Source organism: Suricata suricatta, chromosome 2 (assembly GCF_006229205.1).
Source record: "Suricata suricatta isolate VVHF042 chromosome 2, meerkat_22Aug2017_6uvM2_HiC, whole genome shotgun sequence".
Taxonomy (NCBI): Eukaryota; Metazoa; Chordata; class Mammalia; order Carnivora; family Herpestidae; genus Suricata; species Suricata suricatta.
In genome coordinates, this window is record NC_043701.1 from 26,099,665 (window position 1) to 26,110,304 (window position 10,640).

The window sequence follows — 10,640 nt, forward strand, 5'->3', positions numbered from 1 at the left end:
GTTCTTATTACAAAAAAAAATTTTTTCCATAGAACTTGTGGAGTAGCAAGATATTTATTATTTTGATATTGTAGCACATTAAAAAATGTTTTCTAGCATTCTCATAATGATAATATTTTAGCAACTGTATTTAATGAAATCTTACTTTAATGTAGACAAAGCAAGTTGTTTTAAGAAACCTTAAACAGGTTTCCAAATCAAATAGAGGGCTTGGGTTTTTTATTTAATTTATAGATTTATTAACTAGTGTATTTTATCAGTGCTAAGAGTCAGTTTTACTTTACACTTTAGTATCTCTGAAGTAGAAATATGTCTTTCATTTGAAAAAACATATGGATAGATGTGTAATATGCATATATACATGTACTTATATACATGTATACTCCATATACACATCCCCATGAATATGTGGTCTGTGTATACACATGTATACACATATACATGCATAAATATACACAGTCATGAATATGTTTATACACGTGCACACACACAGAAACGTTTTGGTTTTGATACAGTGTCCTTGGGACTGATACTCAGTGCACGTCAGTATTGCAGACCAGTATCTTTTCTGATAGGTCAGCACTTTTGACCTTTGGTCTGTGCCCCATATTCATTGTTAAGTATTTTATGTATCAGAAATTGTTTGATTTTTCTCCATTTTTAAAATCATGAATAATCTGTTTTTAGGTTGGAAGCTTTCTTAGAATTTATAGCCTCCATACCAAACTTCAGTCAGTGAATTTGGAGAACCAAGCAACATTGTTAGCTCTGGAGTTTCATCTCCATGGGGGTACCAGTTATGGCCGGGGAATTAGAGTCTTGCCAGAAAGTAACTCTGATGTGGATCAACTGAAAAAGTAAGCATATTATACACCCATTTAGAACTTTTAAATGCAGTATTAATTAAGCTGATGTCCAAGATAACTGTTTTTCTGGTCTGGGGTGGGTGGATCTGATAAGTTTTTTGTAATTAGATCCTCATAGGCTACTGTGCCATTATCCATTTGCCTAAATAGATGAACCAAATGAAACTGAAATCAAGTGATTACAGATTCAAATAGCTAAATAGTAGCAGAGCTAGGGGTATAGTGTCGGGTTTCCAACAGCTCCTTGTGCCCTTCTGTCTCTGGGTTTATCCTCTTCTTCCCCCATGGGGCACATTCCCCAGGTACACCAACAAACAGTTGCAACTGGAGCTGAGCTAAAGTTTGGAAAACTTGATACATATCTGGAATTCCAAACATACTTAATCCTGCCATGAAAAAATAATTCTTTCTAAAGTGCTTAGCACCATTAAAATAGGTAACAGAAATGTTTTAGAGTATCATATTTTAAAAACTTAGAAATGTGCCCAGAAAGGGAATAATGCCTTAAGTCCTGCTAAGTATGCAGTCCCTTCTTTCTGAAGTGTTTCCAGTGCTCACTGTGTACAGAAACTTTGTGACCAGTATTCTAGAGGAATAAACAATAAATGTTATGCATGTCTTCAAAGATCTCTAGAAAATGGCCTGTTCAGTAACTTCAAAGGAAATAATATTTTTGTTTTAACGTATTGAAATAGGATGACTTTTAAAACCAATTAAATTAGCTATTTTAATAATCTATCAGTTGTACTTCTTTATTTCTCATACTGCCATATATAGAGCATAGTATTTCATTTTTTGAATCTGGAATAAGACTGTTCAGACAGAATGCCATCCAAGAAATTTCCGGTTTATTTGTGTTTGCCGTATTTCATCATCCTACTGTTTCACTTGTATCTTTCTAAGATCAGTTTTTTAATTTGGGGGATTTTAGAACCCTTAGATATTCTGAGGAAATCTGTAGACCTTCTCCTGAAGATGTACACACATCCCTAATTTTTATACAATTTTAGTGATTTCTTGTTTTCTAAGGATAGAATGAAACTGATCATATTGACCTTGTTTTATGCATCTTGATTTGAAATTATATTCTTCCATTTATAGGGTTTTAGAATCTGCAGATTTGACAACCGTTAATGGTTTTGATGGAATATGTCAATCAGAATGCGAGGACGGCTTTCGGTCTCTTTCAAGTAAGGACAGTTTTTAATGTTAACAGTTTAGTTTCTGCTAAGTAAAATGGGGTTATCAATCCATATTCTTTTTCTTAATATCTTCCCATCTCTGCCTCTTCTCTTTTTTGTTAAATCTGTATTCTTTATAAAGGAATAGGCTAAATCTTTATGTGTCCTGTGCAAAGGTAAACATTATTCTTCCCTTAATTGTATAATTGCATTTTCAATTTGGGATGGTAAGGATTACTTGATTTGTTACATATGTAGTATTTAGATGTATGTATTTATATGTGTGTACATATGTATGTGTATATATATTCATTAAAATTTTATATTTCCTAGGCAGCCATTTTGCTTGTCAGTTTCTAAAATGAGCAGTGATTATTTTTGCTGCTTTATTTCAAAGAGCTCAATTATTGTTTGATCATACATATTTTAGAGATGCATATAGGTCCCAGTTTTTATCAAGTTAATCAAGTATCTAGTTATAAAATCTTAAACACACACTTAGTTTTGTATTTATATTATTGTATACTATTCAAATCTAAATTTTAAAAATCTGTAGGATTTTTCTCCTTTACCGTTTTGTATTAACATCTCCTTGTACATTCTGGGACCTAAAACTATTTTATGAGTATTTTCTTCTTCTATACCAGTAATGGCAAGCATTAAAATTTACATGTATTGCTTGGTGTAGGAAGATACTCAGTGCCTGCATGCATTGTTATTTAATCTTAACAGCATTCCTTTGAGGTTGAAATTATTATGTCCCTTTTACAGAAAGAAAACAGGCTTTGAGTGATAGGGGTCATGAAATTCGCCCAAGGTTACTTAGCTATTAACGAGTGGCAAAGTCAGATTCAAGTGCAGATTATTTGATTTTTTTGTACTTTTTAAAAATATATATATATAGAGAGAGAGAGTATGAGCAGAGGAAGGGGGTGAAAAAGAGAGAGAGGAGAGAAAGTGAGTGAAGGTTAGTTAGACTCCATGCTCAGCGCAGAGCCTGATGCAGGGCTCGATCCCAAGACTCTGGGATCATGACCTGACCTGAAATCAAGAGTTGACAGTTCAACCAGCTTAGCCACCCAGATGCCCTTGGTTTTTAACATACTTTAAATATGTTTTTTTTTTCTCTCTGCCTTAAAACTCCACATTTCCTAGCACCTTGGTGATGGCATTTTTGCCTGATCTGTGATTATTTAAACTACGATTAGGAGGTCAATTTACTTAAATTGACAGTCAATTGGAGACAGCATAATTTGTAATTATACTTTCTGAAATTTCTTTTCTCCTTTTATAAAGATTTTAAAATTATTTTTAAATTATAAAGTTAATAATACGTGTCACAATACCAAGTGACACAGCTTCCTCATGCCTTTATGCTCACTCCTGAAGTCATGTTAATGTGGCTTCTTCAACACTTTCATGTTCACACAAATAAATATTTCTATACACAAACAGATAGGACTTTCCCCTCTGTTTAAAATATTAACAAAAATAGAGGTACTGTACTGTTGCTTTATCAATATATCATAGATCTCCTCATGGGCTAATCCATCTTACCCAAATTCATTATTTTAATAGTTGTGTAATATTTTATAATGTGAATCTAACATTCTAAATTTTACCTATTTCCCATTTGATAGACCTTCAGGTTTCCAGTTTTTTACTCTTATAAATAATGCTTTAAGAGCTATCCTTGAACAATTGTACATTCTTGCTTTTCTTCCTCTAAAATAAACTCCTAAAAGAGTACTTGACAGATCAAAGGATAAGCACATCTTTTATTTTAATAGATGCTGTCAGATTATATGACAAAGTGCCATAGAATTCGTATGCAAATAGTGAAGGAGAATGTCCTTTCCTCACACTCTCAATGGTATTGAAGGTTAACAGGATACATAAATTTTGACAGTTTGGCAGATATAAGGTGATACTTTACTTAGTTTCCTTGAGTACTTGGGAAATAGGAAATATTATATATCTTATCAGCCCAAAAACTTCCTCTTTGAGTTGTCTGCTCTTACCCTTTACCTGCTATTTCTGTTGGGTTTAAAAAAAAATCTTAATCAGTTTGTGGGACACCATGTATATATTTTAATGCATATTTCCTCTGGTCTTCTTATTATTTGCTTTTAAGGTTTTTACAATTGTTTTTACTTCATACAAAAAGGCTAATACTAGGTGGTTAGATTCATCAAAATTCTGCTTAGCCGGCTTATAATGTCCAATCAGGTTCTCCTGTCATGAATTCTTAAGGACATTTGTTAGTGATGTTGAGGAAGAAAGACAATGAATGCATGTTTGTGTATGATGCCACATGAAATAAATTATAAAAACATACTATAAATTTTTTTAAGTTTATTTTGAGAGAGAAGGTGGGAGAGGGATTGGGGGGGGGGCAGCGAGAGTATCCCCAGTATGCCCCATAGTATCAGTACAGAGCCCAATATCAGGCTTCATCTCATGAACCGTCAGATCATGACCAGTAATCAGATGGTCAACCAACTGAGCCACCCAGGTGCCCCCCAAACATACTATAATATGCAATAGAATCTAACCTAAAGTAATTCCAAAATATCGGTACTCGTTTAGTCTCAAGTTCTTCATTTTAGAAAGCGCTATTAAAACTTATTGCTATGTTCGCTACCTTTGCTTTCTTGTTAAAGTAAAATCCTATTTTATGGTGTTCATCAAGTCATCATCTTACTAAATTTAGTAAGCTTATTATCTTATCCACATCTCCATATACTTCTTTCACAGTATATTTTTCCAAAATAATAAAAATGTTCAAACATGCAGAAAAATTGAAACAGTTGTACGGTGAACACTCCCATGCCCACTATCTGGATTCTGTGTGTCCTGTCATGTATTTCTCTCTCTTTTAATCAACCCATCTTATATTTTGATGCATGTCAAAGTAAGTTGCAGAAATAAATACACCTCCTCAGAACTTCAGAATAACATCATTAACTAGAATTCAGTATTTGTTGAGGATTCTTTATTTTTGATGTAAAGTCAAATGCAGTGGACAACTAAAGTGTACCATCCCACAAGTTCTGGCTAATACATAAACCTGCATGACTTATAACCTTTTAAAAATTAAAACATCACCCTTGTTGCAGAAAGTTCCCTCATATTCATTCCCATTCAGTCCAGCCCCAGAAATTCTGAATTTTTCACCGTAGATTGATTGTCTAGAAGTTCAAATAAGTACAATAACATAACACTGTGCTTTCTTACATGCTGCTTTTGAAGTTCATCCATATATCACACATATCACTACCTTCTTCCCTTGTGATGCCCGGTAGTACAATATGTGAGAGACACTGCTTTTAATGTGAGTTTCTAGTCAATGCACCCTTAGGTTTTTAGGGGTGTTTTTTGTTTTTTGATTTTTCTGTGAGACGACTTGGGTGTCTTTGTCAAAAATCAAGTGAATGTAAATGTGGATTTATTTCTGGGCTTTCCCGTCAGAAATACTTGGTAGTATGTGTGAAGTAGGCATTTTTCTCCTTACATTAATTTCCAGTTGTTGTAGCACCAGGGTGTGCCTTCCCTTTGGGTTGTTTTCTGCTTTTTCAGAAACCAAGTGACCATGTAAGTGCAGGTTTATTTCTTGGCTTTCTGTGTAATTCTCTTGATATGCATGTCAGTCTTTATGCCAGTTATCAGATTGCCTTGGCTACTGTAGCTTTATAATAAGTCTTAAAGTCATGTAGGAAGGTAAGTCCGCCAGTTTTATTCTTTTTCAGAGTTATATTTTATATTCTGGATTCTTTGCATTTCCATGTAAATGTTAGATCTCCTGTCTTTTTTTGTAATAAAGCCCCTGCAATTTTGATTAAGAATATTTTGAACCTACAGACCAATTTGGGGAGAATTGATGTCTTACCAGTTTTGAGCCTTCCAGTCCATAAGATGACATATTTTACTATTGTTTAGATTTTCTTCAGGTCTTGTCAACAATGTTATATAGTTTTCAGTTCCACATGGAAATTTTCATGGATTTTAAAACTGTATAATTCTTCCTTTCTCTCTCCTCTAGGCTCTGGATCAGTATCACTGTATGAGGTAGAAAGATGTCAGCAACTATCAGCTACAAGTAAGACTGTGTTTCATTTTTGAAATAAGGCTGTGGTAGTGTGCCTAACAAAGTCTGTCCTTATATTTATCAACTAACTTGTTCTATCAGTTATTGAGAGCAGATATCTATGAGGGCAAAAATATATACATATTTATCTTTTATTTCCATACCTCATCCTAGCTGGCATAAAATGAAACTCAGAAAGATACACATTTTTACGTTGAATATGTATTTTAAGTCCTCTATGTATAAGGTTTATAAAACATATTCTACTACTTAACAGTACAGTGGAGCTTATTTTATTTTGAGAATGTACTAAAATACATGACATAATTTGTATCTGTTCACACTATGAATTTAGCGGTGTGCCTATACAGGCAGTATTCCCTAAAACTTTAGTGTTAGCAGTGATAGTAGATTTGTCAGATGCCCTCTTTCTGTTAGTTCAGCTAAGATGAAAAAAAAATTAAGGAAAAAATATTTTTAAGCACAAGTCTATTAAATGAAGTTCTGTAATATACTATTATAAAAATACGAGTTTCTCATTGGAGAAAGAACACGTAATTGTGAATTGAGGGAAAGCTAGAATAAAGAAACTTGTGGTATTGTATTGGAAAAGGTAGTATCAGTATGGACTCATGGTTTTATAAGTAGATACAGAAATCGATGTAGATGTCTTCATATATACATCCATTTATACATGTGCAGGTGAATGTGTTCATACATGTGCACATAAAACCTCTCTGTCCAGTTAAAGAACTTCACAGTAATGGCACCCACTAGCATTGGGTGCACCTCATGCACAGATCTTGGCTCTAAATAATATTCCCCCTTAAAAAGAATCAGGGCTACCTAGAGAGATAGCAGACTCCAGGATTGAGACAGGAGACTTACAAGACGAATCAAGAACATCTCGTTGTGCCAGAAGGTAAAGAAAGTCTCAAGTTAATTATGGTGCATGTCAAATCTGATACAATTCAAGCATCAAAATAAAAACTACTAGGGATGGAGTAAAACTGAATAGTAGTAGAAATCCATTAGTCTGTGTGGATAGTACATAAAAGAACAAATCAATGAATGAATAAATATGTGAGATTGAGTGGAAAGCTCCTAGTTATAATAGAATGATAACTATAACAAATGTAAAAGGAATGATGAAGTTAGGGGAAAAAATCATTTTGCATCCATGATAGTAATAACTGATTTAGTTGTAAATTATCCATAGATCCTAGTGTTTACTGAGGAGTGAGATACTTCTATTTCCCCAAGTACTTTCTTATTAGTTATAAAGGGTAAAATAATAAATTTATAGTGAAGAAGAAACCTGTTGAACACCACCATAACCAACTGAGCGAAGTTGTCATCCCAAGGAATGAGAACACTGATGACATATATGCCTCTTGTTATAAGGCAGAGAAGGACGCTTCTGTCACTGACAGTATACTGTACGGCCAACAGTGCATGGTCTCTATCCGATCATGAGCAGAACCAGACGCACCCAAGTCAATGGCCTTTACTCCTCAAATATACCAGTGTCATGAAAGACAAAGAAAAGCTGAGGGACCATTCTACATTAAAGGAGTCCAAAGAGACAGGAAAAATAAATGCAATGCATGGTTCGGGATTGGATTCTGGACCCGAAAATAAAAATCTAAGTAAGAACATTTTAGGGACAGTTGGAAAAATTTGAATAATGTCTGTTGATTTCAGTGAAGTTAAAAATTGCACTGTAATATGCCAATGAAATTTCTTCTGAAATATACACTGAAGTATTTAGAGATAAAAGAGCGTGATATCTGGAAATTATTCTTAAATGATTCATATATATATGAAATTATTCTTAAATGATTCATATATATATATGAATCTGTAAGGAGATATATATGGAGAAGGAGCTAACAACAGATGGAGATGAGGAATGTGGCAAAATATTAACAAGTTTGGCTATATAACTTAAATAATTCAGTTTTATTGTATCTTGTTCAGGGGAATTCATATTATGAATATTCTTATTCTTAGAGATTTTTTTAATGTTTTTTATTTATTTTTGAGACATAGCATGCGAGCGGGGGAGGGTCAGAGAGAGAGGGAGGTGCAGAATCTGAAGCAGGCTCCAGGCTCTGAGCTCTGAGCTAGCTGTCAGCACAGAGCCCGACGTGGGGCTCAAACCCACGAACCGTGAGATCGTGACCTGAGCCAAAGTCGGACGTTCAACCACTGAGCCATCCAGGCGCCCCTCTTAGAGATTATTCTAACTAAACATTCTTTTTAGTACTTACAGACCATTACTATTTGGAGAAAACCCCAATATGTGCTATTTTGAAACAAAAAGCTCCTCAACGGTATCGTATCCGAGCAAAATTAAGGTCATATAAGCCCGGACGTCTCTTTCAGTCTGTTAAACTTCATTGTCCTAAATGTCATGCACTGTAAGTATTTTCTGTAATAAAACAGAAGTTTTTATTTCATAATTTTGTGAATATACATTTTCATGTATATCAATCAGTTTAAGTCCTGGCAGTGAGTAAATTGTGACTTTGTATATTGTATTTTGAAACAGTAGTAGCATTTTTAAGAGAAAATGCTAAATTCTTCTAATATTTCTTAGTAACAATAAATGTTGGTGCTAATTTCAGATCTGAAATTCAGTTTAGTAGCTCTGATACATGCATATACACATATACATATTTATATAAAATAAATTTATAAGATACTAGAATGATTACCTACTACCTCAAGACATATTCTGAGTTTATTTTTAATCTCTTTTCTTCTTTTTTATGCTTGACTGTCCTCCCTCTAAATAGATAATATGTAAATCTAGTACATTTTCATTATAATAGTGTGTGCATGCATGCACGCTTCTGTGTGTGTGTATATATATAATTATATAATCCATTAGATTTTTTTGTATATAAATATAATTTTGTGTATCATGTACATTAATATATGTATATTTCCTTTCCAAAATCTAAGTATAATGCTATTTGTAGACACTTTTGATCATCAGACCTCCCTACCCATTTGAGCTTAGAATGATAGTTGGATTTAAATATAAATACAGATTTTAGGTAATTGTTGAAGTACTATTAAATTATTAAATTATAGTTTGTTAAATTCTGCAAAGTCCTATAGCTTTGCCACACAAAACTACCCTCTATGAGCATTTTTTTAAACAAAAAAAAAAGTCACCTCAGAAAGGTCAAGAGGTGTTACCTACAGTTACACAGCTGGTTGGTGACAGAACCAAGGCAAGGACATGGACATTTTGATTCCAGATCATGCCATTTCCGTCATATACATACTTTACCATGTGACTTTTTAAAGTTCTTAGTGTAGGCTAAAAGGAATTGAAAGAAATACTGGTCTATAAGGTTGGTTGCCCTCTGAAAGAGCGATTGCTTAGGTGGTAAGTGGATATTTGACAGGAAGCGGTATCTTTTTCTCCCATGGAGGAGTTTAACATTTCTAACAGAGAAGAATGAATTGGTGTTAGAAATAGTGGTAAGGTCTTTGGTATCACAAAACCAGATAAGGAAATTGCTAGCAGTTAACATAGTTATAATATGGATCTACTTAGCGTGAAGTATCATCAGATCTTTTTCTGTGAATAGAGTCATTTCATCTGCAAAGCGAATTATCTCCATGTTTTAAAATAAGTAGCTGGCTCATCAGCATATAAACAAATTTGTCTTAACTGGATAATTTGTTAAATTTTAATTTCCAAGCATATATCAATTGTTTTGTATTATTTCATTGTCAATGATTTTAGGCAAGAAGTTCCACATGAAGGTGATTTGGATATAATTTTACAAGAGGGTGCAACTATAACCCCAGATACCAAACTACAAAATACATCATTATATGATTCTAAAATGTGGACCACTACAGATCAAGGAGAACGAAAAGTAGTTGTTCATTTTGTGAAAAACAATGGTATTCTCCCACTTTCAAATGACTGTCCGATTTTGATAGAAGGTAAGGTATTTAAATTACTGTTTTATTAGAATATAGCTTTTGCTTATTTCTTTCTCTGATTAGTGATTGTTAAATATATTTTAGGGGCAACCTAGGACATACAATGTCAAAATATTGTTAATTTAAATTACATAAAATAGAATATACCATATATTATAACAAATAGATTTAAGTATATACATACACACATATAAATTAATCTGAATTACATTTTGAAGTCATATATTGAACTCAAGTATTTGCATTTGTCCGTCTTGTTGAATTCCTGATATAATCTTAATCAGATTCAAGCTCATGGTTGAGCAGTGTTTAACCAAGAGCTGCTTCTGATGTACAGTTGCTGTTATCTTGGCCTCTGGATGTCACTGTTGTTCCATAAAAAATAAAAATGAAAGTCATCTCTTGTTATTTAAGTCAAGGAAGAGACCCTTGAAATAAGTAAAGATAACTTGACAGGTTTTATTTTTTTTTTATATATACAATTTATTTTTTTAACATATGCAGTTATTTTCCGTCATTTACAATACAGTAGTT

General features: G+C 33.2%; 1 protein-coding gene across 8 annotated transcripts in view; it reads left to right on the top strand.

Moving 5' to 3' along the window:
* The window catches only part of POT1 (protection of telomeres 1), an 84,867-nt gene that overhangs the window by 48,951 nt on the left and 25,276 nt on the right, over positions 1 to 10,640 (top strand). For all 8 annotated transcript variants that reach the window (XR_003903466.1, XM_029924031.1, XM_029924009.1 and 5 more), the window contains exons 11-15: positions 688 to 857; positions 1,968 to 2,056; positions 6,090 to 6,146; positions 8,401 to 8,557; positions 9,901 to 10,106. Coding sequence is in view for 7 of the 8 variants with exons in the window: in XM_029924031.1 (XP_029779891.1) it covers positions 688 to 857; positions 1,968 to 2,056; positions 6,090 to 6,146; positions 8,401 to 8,557; positions 9,901 to 10,106 (679 nt within the window). In the remaining variant the exon portion in view is untranslated. The remainder of the gene's footprint in view (positions 1 to 687; positions 858 to 1,967; positions 2,057 to 6,089; positions 6,147 to 8,400; positions 8,558 to 9,900; positions 10,107 to 10,640) is intronic.